Source organism: Haliotis asinina, chromosome 6 (genome assembly GCF_037392515.1).
Source record: "Haliotis asinina isolate JCU_RB_2024 chromosome 6, JCU_Hal_asi_v2, whole genome shotgun sequence".
Lineage (NCBI taxonomy): Eukaryota > Metazoa > Mollusca > Gastropoda > Lepetellida > Haliotidae > Haliotis > Haliotis asinina.
The window spans coordinates 1,337,626-1,362,500 of NC_090285.1; the positions used below are offsets into that span (position 1 = coordinate 1,337,626).

Consider the following 24,875-nt stretch of genomic DNA (forward strand, 5'->3'; position numbering starts at 1 on the left):
ACGTGTTAGAATACGCCAGATCGAAAGTCAATTACGTGTTCGGCGTGGGGCTGTACATGGCTCCGAGTGATATGCAACTGAGAGTAAAAAAAGTGGTGGGTTATAACAACAAAATAGTCATAGCCACGGCGGATCAAAAGTTGGGTATCAACCCCGATATTCACACCCCCTATATCCCACACATCCCACCACGTGAAACGGGTATAGTGGCGCCACCCCCGGAGTCTAAAGTTCATGTGGAGGTACCCCCCACACACCCCCATATTCAGGCCTCCAATCATATTGATAATAAAACGGCCCTGGTGGTTGGTGGGGTAGCTTTGGGACTTATTTGGTTAAAAATTTCTTAGCCGCTACGTACACCAGACCCGCCACGGCGACGATGACTGCCCACAGGTTTTGACTGAGCCACATGGTAGTTTTAGCCAGAGCGCCCAACAACCACGAGACGATGCTACCCAGGATGCCGGGAAGGGCTTCGGCGGCTTTACCAGCCAGTTTAGCTAGGCCTTCCCCGAGTTTTTCTATCCAGTCTTTAACACCACCGCCGGGAGTTCCCCCACCGCCGGCAGGACCCACAGGGGTACCCCCTGTCAGTGACACCACCAAGGTTGATATGATGAAACCCAATGCAGTCAGAATGCTGGCGATGGTGATCCCTTGCTCCCGGAACAATATCCGAATCCTGTCTGCTAACGTGGTGTCTCGGTGGAGGACTTGATTGATGGTTTCCCGTATACGGCTGACCTGGGATCGAAGCTTTTCTTTGAAGGAGGATGCTGTCTCCAGCCAGACCTTCTTGTCCTCTTATAAATCACGTATTCGTTTCTTGATGGGGGCTTTCAGAGCCTCGTCATCAGTTTCACCGAGTTTTTTCTTTTCATAGGCGATGTGGTCGTCTATCTCACTCATTTTGGCCGTGCTTTTCCAGAGATGACCACGAATGGTTCGCATCAACAGGTCCAACCCCCGCAGTTCCCGAAAGGTATTTTTGAGACCCGGGAAGGGCTTGTTCTTGTAGTCGGCCAACACCTTTTCAATATCATAAGTCATGTTTTGATCCGATGTGGCGTCCCTGATACCTTCCAGACTTTGAACTAACTTCGGAGGAATCTTAGGTCGCGCGCCACCGTAATATTCTAAGCCTAGTTTATCGCGGATAAAGTCAATCCCATATTTTCTGGCCAATGTTGATAAGGCAAGCGGTTTTCCCGTGCTTTTATTCACGAGATCGGCATCCGGGTGAGCCTTCCAACGCAGCGTTTTATTGATGAGGGTAAACTTGGAATGTTCCCTTCCCGTCTGCTTGATGTTGTCTCTATTTTCAATTGCGTTGTAATAATCGTCGACGGCGCCCTTAATGAGTTCGGCCCTTTTCTTCGATAATGAGGTCTCCTGATTGTTTATATCTTCAACTGCGTCGACAGCCGGCTGTAGGTAAGTACTGAATGAGGTCTCCTGGTCATCATCGAATGCCTGGGCACTATCGCCCGACATATCCGTCATATCTATGTCTTCATCCATTAGTATTAAAAATATATTTCATTTATATAACAATGTACGGTAGAAAATTAGATCCTTTCAGAAGATTGAGAGAGCCATTAGGAGCCAGAGCCATGCGCCAGTCGGTGACCATCACCAACAATCCCAGCAAGATAGACCAGAATCAAACTCTGCTGGTTAGATTTCCAAACCTTGGTGAGAATGACCTCTTTGTACCAGGAACTGTTCGACTGGCGTTCAATATTACGTTGACCTCCGACAACGACAAACGCGAGCTAGTGCGGAACGTGGGTCGAGCTATCATCAAGAAAACGACCGTCAAGATCAGCGGTAACGAGGTTCTGAGTATCGACGACAGCGACGTGTTTCACTGCTACGGGGATCTCTGGAAAAGCGAGGGAGAAGGAGTCAATGATGTGTACCAGGGTATCAGCAAATCAACCCGGTCGCGTATAGGGTATGCCTTCACGCCAGACCAGCTAGACAAGCTATCGGACGGTGAAAAGGCCATCGCTCGAGCATACGGGAATCGATTCTGCGTGCCGCTCGACTTCGAGTTGCTCACGGGACACGCGCCGTTTTACCAGGCCGCGCTGGGTGATAGGCTCGAATACGAGCTCACGTTTAACGACTATAGTAAAGTAGTGCGTACGCCGAACGGTGATGAGGCCAGTTATACCATAGACAACATCTCTCTGGAGTTCGACATGGTCACTAGCCCGGAGCTGGCCAGGCAGGTTCGAAGCCAGTACTCTGGGAAGATGGCTATCCTGTACGATCGCGTACTGAGGCATAGATCAGTCGTGCGAGATAAGAGCGACACTGTGTGGAATATCAACCTGAACGTGCCGGCGCGATCGATGAAAGGTATCCTGGTCGTTCCCGTGGAGGATTACGAGCCATTCCGGAGGGACAGCGAGAAGTTTTTCAACCCCGAGATTGAAAAGGTGGAAGTGACCATCGAGGGCGTGCCCAACCAGCTGTTCAGTCATGGTATGAGACCACACCAGCAGTGGGATGAGATAAAAAAGCTACCAGTGGGGGATTATATAACAAAGGACCTGGACCTCGGCTCCGTGCAGATCGGTGAATACCTGACCACCAAGTACGCCCTATGGTTGGACATGCGATCCACGGATGATGATAAACTGCACGGTAGCGGGCGCCGTATAGATAACGGCAGCGAAGGGATAACCATCCAGATTACTAAGAAGGCTCAACCCGCTGGTAAGTTGAAATTATATCTGTACGTTATTATGGACGCGCAACTTAATATAGACAATGGGAGATTCGTGCAAGCCATCTACTGATGGGGGGTACCCCCCACTCCCCACTGACCCACACTGCGCCATAGTGTGCGGGCAGACTGGCTGTGGGAAGACCGTTTTCGTCTTGGATATGTTGGAGGGTTACTACAAGGATGTGTTCGATAACATCGTTATCATGTGCCCTACTCTGAGCATGAATAAAACGTACGCGCGACCTTGGGTGATGACGGACCCGGACGTACACAAAATCGACCCTGGAACACGCCTGCAGGACTGGTTGAAAGCTCTTCACGAGAAATTTAAAGGGGAACCGACGCTGTTTATACTGGACGACTGCAGCGCTAATCGCGAGATAACAAAAAAGAGAGACATGCTATCGTACCTGGCCTTCTCCGGCCGGCATGCAAATCACAGCGTCTGGGTGCTAACGCAGAAGTTCAACTCGGTGTTGAAAGACCTCAGGGAGCAGACGCGATGGGTGGCCTTATTTCACTGCAAGGACAGGGATTCGTTCGAGGAGTGTTTGAGAGAGAACGATGTGATGAGCAAATTAGAACGGGAACGGGTGAAGAAACAGCTCGCTGAAACTAAACACGCTAAGCTCGTGCTCAAGACCGACCAACCAGTAGCATATAGGGTGTGCTAAAGCTAAGCAAAGCTAAGCAAAGCTAAGCAAAGCTAAGCAAATGCTAAGTATAGCTATGATATTTGAAGTGTTTGTCGTGTGCAACTTAACCTTCATTTCTCTGTGTTTTGTCTGCATCGGGTATTATATATACATATGGAAATTAATTAAGCAACACCAAATTCAAAGACACATAAAAACTTAACAAAGTTTAACGAAGTAATTTTGATGATTGATTATTCAATTTTGATGTATTGACATACAGCATGAGCTTTTCATGGGTTGATATGACGCGCGTGAAGCTTGCACAGCGCACGTGCATTGCTTTAACCTCAACTTTCGAAAAATGCACTTTTTCCCTGGGGTGTTTACAAGCGCAGGTTGTCGATTGCATTCGGTTTTTCATTCATTTCAATGTCATGGCACGTAGGAAATTATCAGAGGCCACTCGTTGTCAAATAATCGGCATGAGGAATGCTGGTATGTCTCTAAGACAAATCGGGACTCAAATCGGACGACATCATTCCATAATTTCAAAACTTTTGAAAAAATACCGGGCCACTAATGAAGTTAAAGACCTGCCTAGACCAGGAAGACCCAGGAAGACCACAGTCCGGGAGGACAGAGCTTTACTGAGACTTGTACTGCGCAGGTCCTTCCACTCGAGCTCTCGGTTGAGACAGGAGTGGCTTCCAGGGAGACCCATCTCGAACAGGACTGTTCGGAATCGTCTGAAAGCTGCAGGATACCGGGCAAGGAGGCCAATCAAGCGACCCAGACTGTCTCCAGCCCATAAGGCAGCCCGACTGGCCTGGTGTAATGACCGTTTGCCTCTTGGAGGAAGGTCCATTTCTCAGATGAGAGCCGGTTCTTGCTGCACATGGTGGACGGTCGTACTCGGGTCTGGAGGCAGAGGAACACAGCAATGGCTCCACGGAACATCCAGGAGACTGTGGCCTTTGGGGGAGGTTCCGTTATGGTATGGGGGTGCATTTCCATGAACTGCAAGTTGGATATCATTACCATCCGTGGCAACCTTAACGGTGTTCGTTACCAACAGGAGGTTCTTGACAGGGCTGTGGTACCTCATTTTGAGAACCATCCTCTGGCAACGAGACCCATATTTATGGACGACAATGCTAGACCTCACAGGGCGCATGCTGTAAATGATTTTTTGCGGCAAAATGCAATTGACAGAATTCCATGGCCTGCCATGAGCCCTGACCTCAACCCCATTGAACATTTGTGGGACTTTATTGGCCGTCGTGTGAGGCAGAGAGACCCACCAGTCCATAATCTCAACGAATTGACGGCTGCCCTGCATGAGGAGTGGAACAGGATCCACCAGAATCAGATCCGGAGACTCATCCAAGGAATGAGGAGGCGTCTGGAATCGGTGGTGCGTGCGCAGGGAGGACACACTAGATATTGATGAAAGTCGGTGTGCAGACTCTCAGATGACTGTTCTTTCTTTCCATGTGACATTTGTGTTAATACACCTGACAACAACGTCTGTGGATGAATAGTAAATTGTGTCCATTTTTTCATGAATTTAAGACAGTTTTAAGAATTTGGATTTCGTTGCAATAAAGCAAAGTCTTGATACTTTTTCCCTTTAAGTTGTTTGTCAGAGATCGTCTGTTGAATAAAAAAGTGTCAAACTATATCAACCCGGCATATTTTGATTGTCAGAACACTTCAAAGTTGCTCCAATAGAAAAAATTGGGGTGTTGCTTGATTAATTTCCAGGTGTATAGTTAAAACTAAATCTTACTTGTTATATTATAAGATGGAGTGTGAGGAATTGCTCGAACAATTGTTGGTGGAGGGTTCCCCCACTGATGATAAGCGAGAGAAACTGGTGGCGTTGGCTGTTGGCGGCAAAGCCAAACATTACTTTGGAGACTACACTCCGGATAAAATTCACAAAATGTCAGCCGAAGAAATCGATAAGCTGTACGCTAGATACGAGTCCCGGCTCGGAGCAGAAATGACAAAGACAATAGGATCGGCTATGACCCAGATATACACCGGTATTGTATCATACTTCCTTCCCATTCCACCAGAGCGCCCACTTTACCTGTGGGAGGACCTCGAGAAAGACCCTTTTATCGAACACGCCGTGAGTTCTATCAGCTGCGGGCTGTACCACAAATATGGTATGTTGTTGGCTCCAGTGACGGCGGCGATTATCACGGCAAAGCATTGTCAATTTGAGAGAAAAAATAATAATAATAGTATAGATGGATGCCAGGGAGGAGGAGGAAACCCCAGTGGTGGTACCCCCCACACCCCCAACAGTGAGGGAAGTGACCCCTTCACAGGAGACCAGGGAACCAGTGGGGGAAGTGACCCCAACAGTAACCAGACAGAAGAATCCTAAGAGAGTAGCTGCCGGTAAAAAACGGTGGTGTAACCAACATAAAATTATTACAGTGACCAACCCCCGACTGTTGTTGGCTGTAGGCGTAACTGCTGCCTTGGCTATCTCGTGGTTATATACACGTGAGGGACGTGGGGGAAACGTGGTGGTACCCCCCAACAGTGAGGTAACCCCCACTGTCGACCCGCATATCATGTTATAATTTAAAATATTTTTATATATACATAATGTCTGAGGGGAAAACGTTCGTCAACGACGCATACCACGCCACAGTGGTCGCCAGTCTAGCAGTAGGGTACGCTCGGTTGACTAAAATGGTGCTTAAACAACCAACTATCAAGCTAGATTTCAACCTGCAGGATATGGGTATGCTCATAATGAACCTTGGTATGGCGATGGCCACAAAAGACATCCTAGTAAAACAAGGGATAATACCTGATAATATAATGAAATAAATATAGGATGGCCACGATAGCTATGATGGTCGGTGGGGCGTTAGTGAATGCCCTGGCATTTCCCGGGAGTAATTTCCTCTTCTCGAAACTACGAGATGACCACGCGGCTGAAATACAGGAAGAAAGGAAGCGGCACGATCTCGCTACTGAGAACTTACAAAAGGCACAGGCCGAGTACGCTAAAAAACGCCTCCAGAGGATCGATTTTATTAACGAACAACTCCAGCGTGAAAACCATGCCGTTCAAACATTCAACGATGTCGATGAAGCAATGAAAGAATACTACCTACTAACTGGTAAACGATTGGAACCGCTCAATAAACCCACACTCGCTCAGTACTACACACCATCCAAGGGACAAATGAATCGTGAACTGGGCTTCATAGTGTTGGGTATAGCAGCTACTGCGTTGGTTGCTAAGCAATTAAATTAAAATACCTATATAAGTAAACATGAGACCCGCTCCATACCGATGCGAATACATACTTATGGGGAAGACCGAGGCCTGTGGTAGGAAATGCAGGAATCAGGGGTTCTGTTGTTTCCATATGGGAAGTCCTAACTACACGTGTTCTGTGTGTGGTATTGGGGTTAAAGGGCACTACTGTCTATGTAAAGCTCACGGAGCGAACGTAGTCAGACATCAACTCATCTACGAGAATAAAAAAGGCTACATAAAAGAACGTAGGCGACTGCTCAAGATAGACTCCAAACTCAATACCAAATAAATGTTTTACTCATATACAGGAATACATGCACAAGGAACACTATATCCAACAGTGCGTGAAACAGCCACTTAAGGGTTACCTCCCTTTACTGTGAACCAATTAGACATTGGTTCTCTTAGGTGTAAACACTATGACTACTGTGCGCGAGCTGAAGCGGGTCGCAAAACAGAGAGGTGTGATCGGGTATTCTCGAATGCGGAAGTCAGCATTGTTGAGATTACTAGGTTTAGAAGCCCCTCCTACGGTAACACAATTAAAAGCTCAAGCAAAACAGCTTGGATACACGGGTTATTCAAACCTGGGGAGAGCCGGGTTAACAGCATTGTTATCACATGCCCCCGTAGCACATCCCACTGTAAAACAACTGAAAGCCGAGGCACACGATTTGGGTTTAGGCGGGTATTCCCGTATGAGAAAACCACAGCTTGTAGAATTATTACGACAGAATAGAGCTATTGACCTACAGTTCGTGCGCACTGAGCGCGCTGTAGGCAACTATTTGAGAGGTTGGCGCATGCACGTTGATAGAAACATAGACATTACAGATATCAAGCCTCTGATCGCTGATAAGGTCAACCAGGAACTAAATAACCTAGGAAGTATCAAGTTTCAGATCACAGTGAAAATGTCGCTCGATAAGCAGGTTGGGAGTACCACTGAGTATGTTCAGCCTTACTTCCGAGGTAAACAAGAGGTCGTCACACATACAGAGACCATTGATACATCAATCGATACCAGTTTTCAGCAGATACGAGAAAACTTAGAACGCTACACACACTTGGGGTCCGGGTGGGCTGTAGATAAAATCGATAATGTCTATCTAGACATAGCTAACTACGTGCCGTTCAGAGGCGGGTCATACCTAGCCTTGCCTCCCTACTATAGGAACAAACATGCCATAGTAAACGTTAAGAATAGAGGAAACGATTGCCTGAGGTTAGCTATCAGGTCAGCCTTATTTCCAGCTGACACTCATTCAGATAGGCTTTCTAGCTATCCCCAAGACGATGGGCTCAACTGGGATGGTATAGATGAACCCACCCCCATATCCCAGATCACTAAAGTAGAAAAACAGAATAATCTGGCTATAAATGTCTTTGGGCACGAAGGTAACACAACAATAGTACACAGGGTCAGCCCGGTGAAGGATCGCCAAGTTATCAATATATTCATGATCCAGCGAGGTGATAAGTATCACTACACATGGATAAAACACTTTAGCAGGCTGTTGTATGACCAATCGGCACACAGAGAAAAGACCCACTTCTGTGAACGATGCCTACATGGCTTCACACGAGCTGATTTATTAGAATCCCACCGGGATGATTGTCAAGGTGTGGGGCAGACGGCCATACGAGTCGACATGCCTAAGGAAGGTGATAATATATTAAAATTCAGTAACCACAAGAACCAAATGTCTGTGCCTTATATCATATACGCCGACTTCGAAGCCTTGGTGGTGGGGGATTCCCCCAGTGGTGCCGCCGGCGAGGCTCCCATCACCCACAAAACACAAGAGCATAAAGCCTGTTCGTTTGGATACATTGTCGTCCGTTGTGACGGGGAAACGAAAGCTCCGGTAGTGTATAGGGGCCCTGACGCGGCTGAAAGATTTCTAAAGTGTTTGCAGGAGGAAGAAAAAATTATTAGGAATGCATTGTATAGAATCGCTCCCATGCGTATGACCCGAGTCGACAGGCTAGCTCACGCTAGTAGCACTAACTGTCACGTGTGTGACTCACCACTTAACGGTGATTCGGTGAGAGATCACTGCTACATAACTGGTAAGTATAGAGGCGCCGCTCACAGCGCGTGCAACCTCAAGCTTAAAATCAACCCTAAGACAATAAACATCCCCGTTGTCTTTCACAACTTGAGAGGGTACAACTCACACTTGATCATGCAGGCCATCGCGAAAATCGATGGTAATATAACGTGCATCCCCAACAACATGGAGAGATACATCTCCTTCAGCTTAAACGGACTTAGGTTCATTGACTCGTTTCAGTTCCTCCTGTCGTCACTCGACAGTCTGGTCAAGGCCAACAATACCTTCCCTATCACCGATCGATACACAGACGCCGAGACTAGACCCCTGCTTATGAGGAAGGGTGTGTACCCCTATGAGTACATGGATAGTTGGGTCAAGTTCACCGAGACCAGACTACCCCCTATTGACTGCTTTTATAGCAAGCTGAATGAGGCGTCCGTCTCACGAGATGATTACTCGCACGCGACTAACGTATGGAATAAACTGGGTTGTAAGAACCTGGGTGATTATCACGACCTGTACTTGAGGACAGATGTACTGCTGTTAGCCGACGTGTTTGAGACGTTTAGGCGGACGTGTTTCAAGCAGTATAAACTCGACCCCGCATGGTATTACACCAGCCCAGGTCTGTCGTGGGACGCCTTGCTTAAAAAGACCGGAGTTAATTTGGAATTGCTCACAGATTACGACATGCACCTATTCATTGAGAAAGGCTTGCGAGGTGGGATTTCCATGGCATCCAAACGATACGCGAAAGCAAATAATCAATACGTGAAAGGTTACGATCCTAACAAGCCAACCAATCACATTCTCTACCTCGACGCAAACAACCTGTACGGCTGGGCCATGAGCCAGTATCTACCTACAGGGGGATTCGAATGGGTACCCCACGTTGATGTTATGGGGGTTGCACCAGATTCGAACAAAGGGTATATCCTCGAGGTTGACTTAGAGTATACCAAGGAATTACACACATCGCACAACAGCTACCCCCTGGCCCCCGAACGTATGAGGGTTAACCCAGACTGGATGTCTGAGTACCAACATAACTTGTTAGGTGGGCGTGTGACAGACGTTGAAAAACTCGTGCCTAACTTAATGAAGAAGACCAAGTACATCGTTCACTATCGCAACCTACAGCTGTACCTGTCGTTGGGTATGAGGCTGACCAAAATACACAGGGTGCTCATGTTCGACCAGAGCCCATGGATGGAGCCTTACATCAGAATGAACACAGACCTACGAAAAAAAGCCACCAGTGATTTTGAGAAAAATCTCTACAAGCTCATGAACAACTCGGTGTTTGGTAAGACTATGGAGAACCTGAGGAAACGCGTGACTGTGAAGCTGGTTCGGTCGAGTGAGGAAGACAAGCTCAGGAGATTGATAGCCAGTCCGGCATTCAACCGTAGTAAGATATTCACAGACAACCTGGTTGCCCTACACATGAAGAAAAGCCACATAAAATTCAACCGGCCTGTTTACGTGGGGATGAGCATCCTCGATTTATCCAAACACCTGATGTACGACTTTTACTACAACGAGCTCAAGAAACAGTACGGCGACAGGTGTGAAGTGCTGTACACTGACACGGATTCCCTGCTGATGGAGATTCGAACCGAGGACGTGTACGAGGACATGAAAAAACACCTCGATTTATACGACACCAGCGACTACCCTAAGACCCATGCCATACACAGTACGGTAAATAAAAAGGTCCTAGGTAAGATGAAGGACGAGTGTGCTGGCACACCCATAGCCGAGTACATAGGTTTGAGACCTAAGATGTACTCCATACTGAAAGCCGACAATAGTGAGATCCGGAAGGCTAAGGGGGTTAAGAAGTATGTGGTGAAACAACACATCAAACACGCCAGATTCAAGGAAGCCCTGTTCAAGACCCGTACCTTTAGGCATAAAATGAACACACTTAGAAGTGATGGACATAAGATATACGGACTGACTATAAACAAGACGTCCCTGTCGCCTATGGACATGAAACGTTGGATAGCTATTGATGGGATAAACACATACGCGTATGGACATGAAAAAATTTGAGGCTATTTACTACAGCCCGCGTGGGTACTGGAAAGGAGCTAGCACAGTAGATAAGCTAGCTAAAATAGCGCGAGTACCCCGGAGGAAGCCAAAGCGTGGCTTGAAAAACAAGCCCTGTGGCAGATCTATTTGCCGGCACCACGCTACGTGCCTAGAAGGAGGTTCGGTATTAACATACCTAATAGCGTTCACCAGGCAGACCTACCCCACGACAAGAGGTACAAATATGCCTTAACCGTAGTGGACGTAGCCAGTCATTACAAGGAAGCCGAACCCTTGACCACGAAAGATTCGGCCCAGGTAGCCAGAGGATTCGAACGCATATACAAACGCAGCCCGCTGACGTGGCCAACAGAGCTGCAAGTTGACCCCGGACGGGAGTTCATGGGTGCCGTGTCACAACTGCTAGCCAAACACGATACAAAGGTCAGGCGTGGCACGGCCGGAGCCCATCGCAGCCAAGCCATAGTTGAGAGATTTAATAGGACTTTGGCTGAGCGCTTGTTCGGCCATCAGTATGCTAGGGAGATGGTCACCCCTGGAAAACGATCGACTGAATGGGTCACGAGGTTACCCAAGGTGGTGTCGGCAATCAACCATGAAGTCACCCGTCTCACCGGTAAGAAACCGGCAGACGCTATCAAACTAAAATCAATAGTTGCAGAGTCGGCCGCTCCATTGCGTGGGAAGGAGAAACAGATACCAGATAGGGCCCTAGTGAGGTATCTATACCAGCCGGGGGAACACGAGGGTGATAGCCGTAAGCGGGCCACCGATCCTATATGGTCAGTCAAAACTTACAACATAGATAAAGTGGATATGAAAGCCGACGAACCTAACTTGTACTACTTGAGGGATGGGCCGGGTAGGGGGTTTGTAAGAGAAGAATTATTGATCGTACCGTACGGCACAGTGTTACCTCCTACCAACACACGGTAAACGTGACATAGGCACGCCAACTTTTTTGTAGTAGGGGTAATAGTAGCAAGAGCTAAGGTCCCAACCAAAGCCTTATTTAGTAAATAAGGCTTTGTAGAGACTTTTCTTGAAAGTGGTCCAGAACCCCCATTGTATATACTACTTGGTCTACCCTAGCTATTACAGGGTCTTCCAAGAACGTTGATGTTGTGGTCTATCCTACCTATTACATGGTCTTCCAAGATCATTGATGTTGTGGTCTATCCTACCTGTTACAGGGTCTTCCAAGTACGTTGATGTTGTGGTCTATCCTACCTATTACAGGGTCTTCCAAGAACGTTGATGCTGTGGTCTATCCTACCTATAACAGGGTCTTCCAAGTACCTTGATATTGTGGTCTACCCTAGCTATTACAGGGTCTTCCAAGTACGTTGATGTTGCGGTCTATCCTACCTATTACAGGGTCTTCCAAGAACGTTGATGCTGTGGTCTATCCTACCTATAACAGGGTCTTCCAAGTACCTTGATATTGTGGTCTACCCTAGCTATTACAGGGTCTTCCAAGTACGTTGATGTTGCGGTCTATCCTACCTATTACAGGGGCTCCCCAGTACCTTGATATTGTCGTCTACCCTTGCTATTACAGGGTCTTCCAAGTACGTTGATGTCGTGCTCTATCCTACCTGTTACAGGGTCTTCCAAGTACGTTGATGTTGTGGTTTACCCTACCTATTACAGGGTCTTCCAGGTACGTTGATGTTGTGGTCTATCCTACCTATTACAGAGTCTTCCAAGAACGTTGATGTTGTGGCCTAGACTAACCTATTACAAAGGCACCCAAGAACGTAGAAGTCGTGGTGAGCCCGGCCAGGAAGCGGAAGACCATCAACATGGTAAAGTTATATGGGAAGTAGTTGGCGAAGCCTGTAAGTATCATCAGGAAGAGGAACATCAGGAATGCTTTCTTCCGACCAAATCTGCAACCCGGAACATAGGACAGGTCAGTTATCGACCTGAGTAATGTATGTGGCAAATCTTAGAAAAGCCATTTGTGACACATATAGACTTGGTAGGTCCCTACTCACATGTCGCTGATGAAACATTGAAGTGTGGAGCCGACTAGCTTCCCCGCCAGCACCAGGGAGTTGGACAACGTCCGCACCACTCTGTCACCGCACACGATGTTCAACTGAAGCGGGGAAAGAGATCACGACGTTCATCAAACAGTTGATAATATGACGTTACTGAAATTTGGCAAGTATTTTGAAGGTATGTCCTTTATGATTTTCAGTTCTGTTTTTATGTATTTTGAAACTTCTAACCATCAGCTTTTAGCGTAATATTCACATTTTCATGGCACCTAAGGTCTGTAGCTATTGGCTATTGCTATATACATGAAACAATACATCTTTAGTGACACAAGTGAGTGATGGTGTAACGCTCCTGGGTGGTAGTGCGACTGGAACTTCTGTTCTAGAAGACTTACATCCGTAGCGATGGTAGACACAAAAGTCGACCTGTCATACACCCAGCTGTCACACTCGCGCTTAGTGAGGTTGCTCCCCCTTGACAAAATGGTGGAGTTCCAGTTTGTGTAGATTTCACACTTTGAGTACTTGCCATCGGAGACCGGGATGGTGTGGTTGATGAGTTGGCGGTGGTAGCTACTCTGCACCACATATGTGTCGTTGTCGTAGCCCGGGATCTTACATCTGTCAGAGATATAACAGAGAGAAATGCAAGACATAAACATTTTTCAAGGTCATCTGGTGGGTGCCGATAATCTACTCGTAAATGATGGCGAGGAGCATAAGATTCACCTGTGAGGGATGGTAATGAGGATGGTGAGGATTTTATCACCTGTGAATGGTGGGAGTACTGTGAGAGTGAAACTCACCTGTGAGAGGAGGCGAGGATCTCATATACCAATGACGACAAGCGTGAGACTCGCCTGTGAGAGGTGGCGAGGATCCTATGTAGCAATGACGGTAAGAGTGAAACTCACCTGTGAGAGGTAGCGAGGATCGTATGTGCCAATAACTATAAGGGTGAAACTCACCTGTGAGAGGTGGAGGATCTTATATACCAATAACGGTAAGAGTGAAACTCACCTGTGAAACTCACCATTCCTTACCCTACTAGCACAGTGAACACAGTGGTGCTGTCATCTCCAGAACGTTTTGAAGCGTTGCGTGAGACGAGACGAGACGAGCGCCTTCTCCCAGTCTACTTTGTACCGTACCAGCGAGGTGTGAAAATCCCCAGGAAATCAACGTGTGTTCCAGCTTCCAAAACTGGTTCCTCTTTTCAAGGATGTACCTCTTTCATCTCATTCTACTGATGTATGTTTGGGTATGTTAGTCATGCGGACTTCTATATTTTGTGTCTTTTCTGCATCATTCATAAATTTAGAACGGTTAATTCCGAAGTACTGCTACACATATAAAGATACTTTGGGTGAGGAAACACATTTGGAAACGGGCATCTGGTGACGCCGCTGTACTTGCACCTGGTGACGACACAATCCTGGCACCTGGTGACACCACTATACGGCTATACTTGCACCTGGTGACACCGCTGTACTTGCACCTGGTGACACCACTATACGGCTATACTTGCACCTGGTGACACCGCTGTACTTGTATCTGGAGGAGGAGGCGAGGATCTCATATACCAATGACGGCAAGGGTGAGACTCGCCTGTGAGAGGTGGCGAGGATCCTATGTAGCAATGACGGTAAGAGTGAAACTCACCTGTGAGAGGTGGCGAGGATCGTATGTGCCAATAACTATAAGGGTGAAACTCACCTGTGAGAGGTGGAGGATCTTATATACCAATAACGGTAAGAGTGAAACTCACCTGTGAAACTCACCATTTCTTACCCTACTAGCATAGTGAACACAGTGGTGCTGTCATCTCCAGAACGTTTTGAAGCGTTGCGTGAGACGAGACGAGACGAGACGAGCGCCTTCTCCCAGTCTACTTTGTACCGTACCAGCGAGGTGTGAAAATCCCCAGGAAATCAACGTGTGTTCCAGCTTCCAAAACTGGTTCCTCTTTTCAAGGATGTACCTCTTTCATCTCATTCTACTGATGTATGTTTGGGTATGTTAGTCATGCGGACTTCTATATTTTGTGTCTTTTCTGCATCATTCATAAATTTAGAATGGTTAATTCCGAAGTACTGCTACACATATAAAGATACTTTGGGTGAGGAAACACATTTGGAAACGGGCATCTGGTGACGCCGCTGTACTTGCACCTGGTGACGACACAATCCTGGCACCTGGTGACACCACTATACGGCTATACTTGCACCTGGTGACACCGCTGTACTTGCACCTGGTGACACCACTATACGGCTATACTTGCACCTGGTGACACCGCTGTACTTGTATCTGGAGGAGGAGGCGAGGATCTCATATACCAATGACGGCAAGGGTGAGACTCGCCTGTGAGAGGTGGCGAGGATCCTATGTAGCAATGACGGTAAGAGTGAAACTCACCTGTGAGAGGTGGCGAGGATCGTATGTGCCAATAACTATAAGGGTGAAACTCACCTGTGAGAGGTGGAGGATCTTATATACCAATAACGGTAAGAGTGAAACTCACCTGTGAAACTCACCATTCCTTACCCTACTAGCATAGTGAACACAGTGGTGCTGTCATCTCCAGAACGTTTTGAAGCGTTGCGTGAGACGAGACGAGACGAGCGCCTTCTCCCAGTCTACTTTGTACCGTACCAGCGAGGTGTGAAAATCCCCAGGAAATCAACGTGTGTTCCAGCTTCCAAAACTGGTTCCTCTTTTCAAGGATGTACCTCTTTCATCTCATTCTACTGATGTATGTTTGGGTATGTTAGTCATGCGGACTTCTATATTTTGTGTCTTTTCTGCATCATTCATAAATTTAGAACGGTTAATTCCGAAGTACTGCTACACATATAAAGATACTTTGGGTGAGGAAACACATTTGGAAACGGGCATCTGGTGACGCCGCTGTACTTGCACCTGGTGACGACACAATCCTGGCACCTGGTGACACCACTATACGGCTATACTTGCACCTGGTGACACCGCTGTACTTGCACCTGGTGACACCACTATACGGCTATACTTGCACCTGGTGACACCGCTGTACTTGTATCTGGAGGAGGAGGCGAGGATCTCATATACCAATGACGGCAAGGGTGAGACTCGCCTGTGAGAGGTGGCGAGGATCTTATGTTCCAATGACGGTAAGAGTGAAACTCACCTGTGAGAGGTGGCGAGGATCGTATGTGCCAATAACGGTAAGGGTGAAACTCACCTGTGAGAGGTGGAGGATCTTATATACCAATAACGGTAAGAGTGAAACTCACCTGTGAGAGGTGGCGAGGATCTTGTATGCCAAAGACGGTAAGAGCGAAACTCACCTATGAGAGGTGGCGAGGATCTTATAATCATAATCCTATAACGGTAAGCGTGGAACTTACCTGTGAGGAATGAGGGTACAGTGAGAGTGAATGTTACCTGTGAGGAATGAGGGTACAGTGAGAGTGAAAGTTACCTGTGAGGAATGAGGGTAGTGTTTACGGTGACGATGATACTCACCTGTGAGCAGGGACGGTGAGGGTGAAGACAGACACCAGCGTCTGGAATGCAACACAGATCCCAGTCAGACACACAAGGAAGTAAAGCCGCTTCTGGTACGGACCAAACTCTCCCAGCAACGCCAACACGTCGTCAAACTTCATGTTCTGCCTTCTGACCTGCCAACATACATAAGTAACGGCTGACATACCGCCACGACAAAGGAGTTCTTGTTAATTGATAGGTTATCACTGTTAGCACCCGACTAACCCGACTGAGACACCAGCGATCCCATGAAGAACCTGTTGAACAGAGGCACAACATATCTAGGTATTCAGAAGAGTGCATGGTGTAATTACACATCAGCAAGACACAGAGCCATGCTGTCCGCGCACAACAACATGAAGAATGTAGAGACATTTTGTTTACATACCACAAGGCCCATCGGGATATCGGTAAGGTGTATCTTAATGCTGCCATTACTGAATAAATTACATTTAGTAAATCTATGAAACAGAAGCTTGTCATGTGAAGACATGCTGCTAATTCGTATGCATAATATATACACTTACTCTGAGTTGTGACATTTCAGTACTGTCCCACCTTGTATGTCTAAATCCCTGCCCCTAAATACAGCAGTGTAGAAGCAGATGCAGTGAGTTAAACTGTGGGGATTGTGTGCCTGCGAAGTGCACGTACGTTAGAGTGATGTCCAAACTGTCACAAAGCCGGGCACATTCCTTATCCTACTAGCATAGTGAACACAGTGGTGCTGTCATCTGCAGGACGTTTTGAAGCGTTGCGTGAGACGAGACGAGCGCCTTCTCCCAGTCTACTTTGTACCGTACCAGCGAGGTGTGAAAATCCCCAGGAAATCAACGTGTGTTCCAGCTTCCAAAACTGGTTCCTCTTTTCAAGGATGTACCTCTTTCATCTCATTCTACTGATGTATGTTTGGGTATGTTAGTCATGCGGACTTCTATATTTTGTGTCTTTTCTGCATCATTCATAAATTTAGAATGGTTAGTTCCGAAGTACTGGTACAGGGTTGACTAATCCCAAATAAACTTTGGGATCAAATCTTAACTTTGGGTGAGGAAACACATTTGGAAACGGGCATCTGGTGACGCCGCTGTACTTGCACCTGGTGACAACACGATCCTGGCACCTGGTCACACCGCTATACGGCTGTACTTGGACCTGGTGACACCACTATACGGCTATACTTGCACCTGGTGACACCGCTGTACTTGCATCTGGTGACACCACTGTACTTGCACCTGGTGACAACACGATCCTGGCTCCTGGTGACACCGCTATACGGCTATACTTGCACCTGGTGACACCGCTGTACTTGTAGCTATTATAAGTAGTTGCTGCTCTTGGCAAAATATGCTACAAACAGTATGGGTACAACCTAAATATCGATAGTCATTTAAAGCTTAAATCTGGTGAGGCCATTTATGCTCTATGGTAAAGGCAACATTTTGTTTGCTTAGTGGGCCCTTAAAACGGCACATCTGACATGCAGTGCAGCAACTGATTCAAGATTCTTTGAATGTCTCTATAAGGAACAGTAAATGTCTCTTTGAAGTGTGTTTCTGTGAACTTGTAAATGCCACTATAAGAAATAACTTGTAAATGTCTCTATATTGTCTCTATATTAAACAGAAAATGCCTCTCTCAGCCCGCAAATATCGCAATATGAAACTGCAAATGTATCTATATGAAACTGCAAATGTCTCTCTGAAACTGCAAATGTCTCTCACAACATGTTAATGTCTCCACATGAACCTTTAACCTGTGAAACCCTGCATCGTCTCCCGTGAGGTCTGGCAGCCATGTCTATGTGTACACAAAGTCTAAACATTGTTTCTGCTATCAGTAAACACAAACCATATCACTGTACGTCTCATGACCAGGTAAACATGTTGGTGAGGTGAAACCCGTCAGACTCGATCAATAGATAGACTATACGACACCCCAGTTTTCAACATAAGAGTATGTGTAGCTCTGTATGAACTCTACAATCACGTTAACGTACATAGTGTTTCTCCACACTGAATGGTAGGACAGTTACGTTCTCCGGGAACTGATCCAGCAAAGGTTGCTTCACCTGCACGTCCTCTTACAATTTGTACACATCATGCTTAGGACTACAACATGGCTGCAAGCAATACCAACTTTTGTTCAGTCCTCACGCACCAGATGCGCTCTTGGGCAACACAGTAATGACTTGACTGCTTACCCATAAGAGTCATGAGATAAATATCTTCTGATTGTGTTATATTATTTTTATTTAGATATTTTTATAAATCCCAAATTTCGAGTACTTTCTATATTCACCTGGCAGTCACCTTGGGGACTCCATGCACATTTACAACACTGACAGGATCGGGTTATGTGGGACACCTCCACGACACGTAGACGCCCAGACACGAGCGGGTACTACCTCGAATGTCATACCGACATTGTAAATGTGGCTGTCAGGAGGAAGATGTCATCCTCTATTTTTTAATGTGTCTAAGTTTCTTTTGATGTTAAAGTGAGATGTTTCTTTTGTGAATATAGTTTTGATCTACAATCAGTTTTATTTGGAAATTATCCATTTTCTGGTGAAATTAGTCAAAATATTGTCAACTCTGTACACAGCTATTTTAACACCGACAAGACGTTTCTTAGGCTAATTTCCTTCCTCCCATGTCGCGAATAGTTCCTATAGTATAATACTAGTACTTATTACTAGGACTTTAAAGCGAGTTTTCCAGTGTTGATAAATGAACTTTGTAGGGCGTATTACTTTTGTATCGAAGAGATATTCATATGGGCGCAATGGCCGTTTACCAATCCATTCATTTAGTGAATAAATATTTTTAATCCATATACCGAAAGAGAAAATTGCATCATCATCATCATCAGTTAGAGACTATAATTAGCAGGAAGGTGGTAAACAGCTGACAGTAATTATTAATGTAGAGTTTGTAAACAAAGAGCTACTTACGTCGGTCTATCGATGTACAGGTTGAGCGAGGCACTGGTACAGGACACAGCACCTCGATGTCACGTTCAGCCAAATGGACCTCCGAGAGAGAACTGTATAGGAGCGAAGGGTCATGTTATGTCGAGGCTGTTTGTCCTGAGGTATATACTGTCATTACACACTACACCAGAATACGTTACAGGGAGACCCGCTGATGTGACTATACAAACATTTTACCCACATCTCGGCTGACAGTCGTACAGGTTACACATTTCTCAGACAGAAGGACTCCGTGTGAAACACCATGTGTACTAGATGTTTGTAGATACTACATAGTGTGTACATAAAATACTACATAAAATACGCCATATTTCCCTCAGACGCACACAAATAATTCTGTCTTTATAATAAAGAAATAAACCGCACATTTGTGTTAATTGTTCTCAATACCGAGAATATTAAACTCTGTCTCTTCATTTTACAAATTATAAGATAATTTGCGTTATGTCTTAAGCTTTAATCCGTCTGTGTCGATAGGTTTTCGTCTTAATTTCCAAGTTTACTTGATAAACGTTATGTACTAATAGCTGAGACTACATGTCCGGAGAAATAAGTAAAGATTACTCTATGATAACACACTCGCCGAGAAATACGTTAGATAATTTTAGTAATTTCTACATTCTGAAGTCTTTCAAGCTTCGTGGTAATCTCAAGATTCAGACAAGCAGCAATGTATATTGCCCGTCAAGAGTTTCGACTCGCTTAAAGCACTCGCTATAGGTTATGTGTATGTATATGGTTACATCGAAGATGGATTTCTCCACTAACTTGGGGGAACCAACCGCAAACCTTATGCTAATGTATTACGCAAGTATTATGCATCAAACTGCTGAAAGGAATGTGCAAATATGGTGCATCTGAACAGCTGCGTTCTGGTGTAAAGTTTTGTTAAGAATTCGTCAGTTTCCGCTGCGTTTCACTATTTATTGAATTCGTGACAATGATCATTTCAACGTTACGTTCATGTGTAAACAGTTGACTGAAGTAAGTGGGTACTTTACACAAGTGAGTCGAAACGTTTGGTGGGTAGTTTAGGTTAGCACCATTGACAGTATTGTTTGAAGATTTGTCCGTTGAACGTTCTGTAAATCACGTTTACATATATTCGAGCACGTGGAAGCCAAGTAATTCGTATGCACTTTTCGTATGTTCTACTGCGTGTTTGCAATCAAACTGCATGCCAGTGAATGTATTTCTTAATGATTATTCAGTGTGTTTAATTCAAATGTTCCATGCTCTTTCTAATCAACCAAGTGTCCGTATTAACTGAGATAACTATACTGTACACTCAAAACTCGTGAGCGCACAAACCATCGTTGTTTCCAGCAGTGATATTTACCTGATTACTTTGATTGCATACCTTCTAGGAAGCCGAGAATGACATTTCAGTACACTCTCATCAAGTTTCCACAGTAATCGGAGCCATTATTCGTGAAATGAATACGATGCATTACTATAGGTTGGTTGATATTACCGAATGCCCTTGGTAACCACCGTCGCAAAGCCATGGAATCCAATGGGCAATTGCATTTTACGATTAACCAACCTTAGATAAGGACAAACTTTATGGATGAATAACTTTGGATCATGCGATGTTTCGATACAGATTCTTGAATCGTAGTCAAGAGTCAGATGAAAAACAGGGTGGTCTAGATATGTACAGTAAATAATTAACAAGAACAACAAGAAGTTAATTGGGAAGTACAGGAACAATGTGATGACAGGGGATGATAGTGACAGTGAGTTACATTTAGAAGGCAATGACAAAGAGTTACACTTAGAAGCCAGTGACAATGAATTACATTTAGAACGCAGTGAAAATGAGTTACACTTAGAAGCCAGTGACAATGGGCTACATTTTGCAGCCAGAGGGGTGTAGAGAACAGAGGAGGTAGACACGTTTGTACGGCTCATTCCCACTTATCCACCTTAATGAGGGATCACTAGAGGTTAGCAGTTACGGATCTGTGATTGTGCAGGCACGGTGAATTTGTTACCCATGGTTTGGCTGTGACATAAACTTCCCCCAGCACTCCAATCAGGGCCAAGCAAAGGAGTCTCATGACTACCGGTAAACATATATCACAAGTGAAACTGAGTGTAATACATTCATGTAATTTGCTACATATTTTGATTAAGTGAACGACATACTGGGTGGAGGGGAATAATGGCTGTGAAATGTGGAACTATCTCTGAACTAAAGGTCCAAGGACATGATGTTGCTTCTAGCAGGATTGAAACCGGGAGATATGAGAAGATTCTACTGTAAAGATGTTGTTGAAGACGAAGCATACGTCATTCTTCACAGTCCTTTATATAATGATATCAGATCTTACCCCCTGAAAATATGTAATGGTCAATTCACTGGTTCTAGTAATATGCCAGATGCAGAAAATCTAGCCACCATCTAGTGATGATGCTGTACTAAGCTGTATAAATGGATAATTTGTGTGAGTATAAAATATAATTATATATATTATATATATAATATTTATAATGTGGTTTAAACATAATTCATTCACTTGGAAATGGACTGGCCAACAAGTCTGTATGGCTTATATTAATGCCTCTCCAGAATACAAACTTTGTTCACATTTGTACGTGGAAATTTTACATGATAAATTATTACTATACATTGACATATTATTGTATTAGATGAGTCAGAATGTTTCGTACGATGAACAAATCAGTCATCAAAATAATAACAGACTGCATTTGTATGATAAGCCTTAAGTTACATTAAAAGGTATACGTAGTAGCTTTACAAATATTTGTTCATGTTTGTTTCGTGGCCAGTTAATACAAAGAAGTAATTACTTACTAAAACTTTTAAGAATCAAATCGTTTTAATGCAATGATGAAATGATCAACTGAGTGTAGAATATCCATATTTGTCTGATATAAAGCTGAATTATTGCCATTCAGCACGTCCCGTAGTGTGAAACCTTTCATATAGAAATATGATTCATATCGTGTACTGTTATACAGTATGGTTCAAAATTATTGAGAATAGCTAAAGCATTTCATATTATTAAACGAGAACAAATCAGATAAAATTGAATGTATTGTAAAAGTGAACTGACCTTTTCATGTTGTGTAGGTAACAATTTAATATTTTATCAAGTCTCCTTGAGCTTCACGGCACAGTCTAAGACGGGTAGGCATACTTCCTATCAGAGAGGTTAGTGTCTCGTGAGTTATGCTGTCCCAGTATCGGACCACGTCTCTCTTCATGTCTTCAATTTTTGTCAACCCCTTTTGATTCACACATTCCTTCATCATCCCCCAAATGTTCTCAATGGGATTTAAGTCAGGACTATATGCAGGAAATGGTAATGCAGTCACATTTTTCTCCTGAAACCACTGCTTGGCATGTTTTGCGGTGTGTTTAGGATCATTATCTTTCTGCAAAATCCAGTCATTTCCATAAAACACATGTGCACTTGGAAGCAGAAAATTATCTAATATGTTAGTGTAGCGTTGACTTATCAGATTTCCCTCAAACACACACAGCGGGGTCGTTCCTAATAAGGATATCCCTCCCCATACATGAAACTTTGGGCTGTATTTAGGTCGTCGATACAACGGTGCTGACGCAGACTTTGTCCATATTTTCACATTATTGGGATATACCCATATTGAGCTTTCATCAGTAAAAATCACATTTTCCCAGTCAAAGTTTTCATGTGCCAAACACCACTCACCACGCCTGTCTTTATGTTCTTGTTTCATGAGAGGAGAAGTAATTCCAGTCTTTTTCTCCCATCCAAGATCAATCAAATTTCTTCTAACTGTAGATTTTGATACAACTGTTGATCCCCTTTCTATCATTTCATACTTGATGTTGGAGATGCTTGCCCTTTGCTTTTTAGACGCTAAAATTCCCAGCCGGACGCGATCTGAGAAGTCCAATTTTCTGGGTCTCCCTGCTCCTTTCTGGTGCCCAAAATCCTTTCCCTCTTTAAAATTCTTCCTAATCCTATACACAGTAGAAAGAGGAGTTCCTGTTCTCTCTGCCAATGTATTTACATCATCAATTCCTTGATTACACAACTCAAAAATCAACCTTGTTTTATCTTCAGCAGACATTGTTGACAGTGCTGAGGAAAATGACGTCTGCTACAAATTCAGGGGAGGTAACTCTAATTGTACTATACTCAGTAGGCCAAGATGAGTTACCTCCCTTATACCATTACTTAGTTTTAAGTATCAGTGAATCAGTTGAGGTGTTAGGATAGCTCAAAGTAAGAAGAAAAATTCTCAATAATTATGAACCAGACTATATTTAGGACATGTGAAGAAATAATGGAAAGCATCCTCAGGAACATATGAGCAGGAACATGTGAGCAGGAACATGTGAGCAGGTGCAAGAAGCATTATCAGAAATGAAACGGTTGTATTTGTCACTGTTTAAGTCACTGCATCCCAGCCTAAGGCGACTGTGTATTATTTGACAGAATCGACTGCCATAGTCTAGATCAAACTTAATACATGTATCAGTATTTGTGCGGGGTGTGATTTGATTCTTAAACTGTCCAACAGAAGAAGCACTAGTCGCATTTGTAGGTAGATTATTCCACAGTCTAATTGTATAGGGTAGAAACGAATTGGCGTAATTTGTAGATCTGCATCTGATAGTTTGGTCATTTTCATTATTTCTTAGATTATAATTATTATTGTCAGATACAATCCCTGGAACAGGATCACAAAGATAATCAGGAACCATGTGGTTTACCATCTTATAAAACAGTGTTAATTTGGACCTTTCTCTTCTTTTCGCTAAGGAGGTTTGATCTGTCTGAGTGCACGACTCATCATGGCTCGTGCCGCATATTGTGCGTATGGCATCTAAGTGAAGTTGTTCTAGTGAAAAGGATTGTTCATTTGTGCAGTTGTCCCAGAGATGACAACAATAATCAAATAATGGTAGAATAACAGATTTGTACATTGTTTCCAATGTTTTGCGGGACAGCCTATATTTAAAACTACGAAAACAGTTAATCATAGAGCTAATTTTGCTGATCATTTCATTTATGTGGGAATGCCAAAGTAAGCTATCCTGAAAGGTAATACCGAAATGTTTATGAGTCTGAACTTCTATTATGACCGTAGCATTCATGGTGATGGGAGGTTTTACGGAATACTCACTTTACGTGAGATTTGGATGTTTCAGTTTTGTTTGGATTAAATTTAACTTGCCAGGTTTCTGCCCATTGGGATATACATGTACTGTCTAGACCTGAGGTTAGAGTAAACACACTTGTATAAGTATCGTCAATTATCACGCAGAGTGACGTGTCACCTGCGAAGAGACGTATATTACTTTCGATTCCATCAACTATACCATTAATGTATACCGAGAATAGAAGAGGCCCGAGAACTGATCCTTGGGGAACTCCGGCTATAATCGGTTTGGATTCTGATTTTTTACCCTGAATAACTACTCTCTGCCTTAGATACTGTAGATAACTTTCAAACCATTTCAATAATGTTCCGTCTATTCCACAGGACTTAAGCTTGTAAATAATTCCTTTGTGCCAAACTTTATCAAATGC

General features: G+C 44.5%; 1 protein-coding gene across 2 annotated transcripts in view; it reads right to left on the bottom strand.

The window, feature by feature from the left end:
• LOC137286436 (organic cation transporter protein-like) overlaps nt 1–19,556 on the bottom strand; it is a 31,721-nt gene extending 12,165 nt beyond the window's left edge. The window contains exons 1-5 of one of the 2 annotated variants that reach the window (XR_010956992.1): nt 19,282–19,556; nt 16,302–16,459; nt 13,196–13,421; nt 12,795–12,898; nt 12,532–12,686 (exon numbers count right to left, since the gene is read on the bottom strand). Coding sequence is in view for 1 of the 2 variants with exons in the window: in XM_067818298.1 (XP_067674399.1) it covers nt 12,532–12,686; nt 12,795–12,898; nt 13,196–13,421; nt 16,302–16,444 (628 nt within the window). In the remaining variant the exon portion in view is untranslated. Of the gene's footprint in view, nt 1–12,531; nt 12,687–12,794; nt 12,899–13,195; nt 13,422–16,301; nt 16,460–19,281 lie in introns of those variants that run through there. The other variant, XM_067818298.1, reaches the window with a different exon arrangement.
• Nucleotides 19,557–24,875: the final 5,319 nt, after the last annotated feature.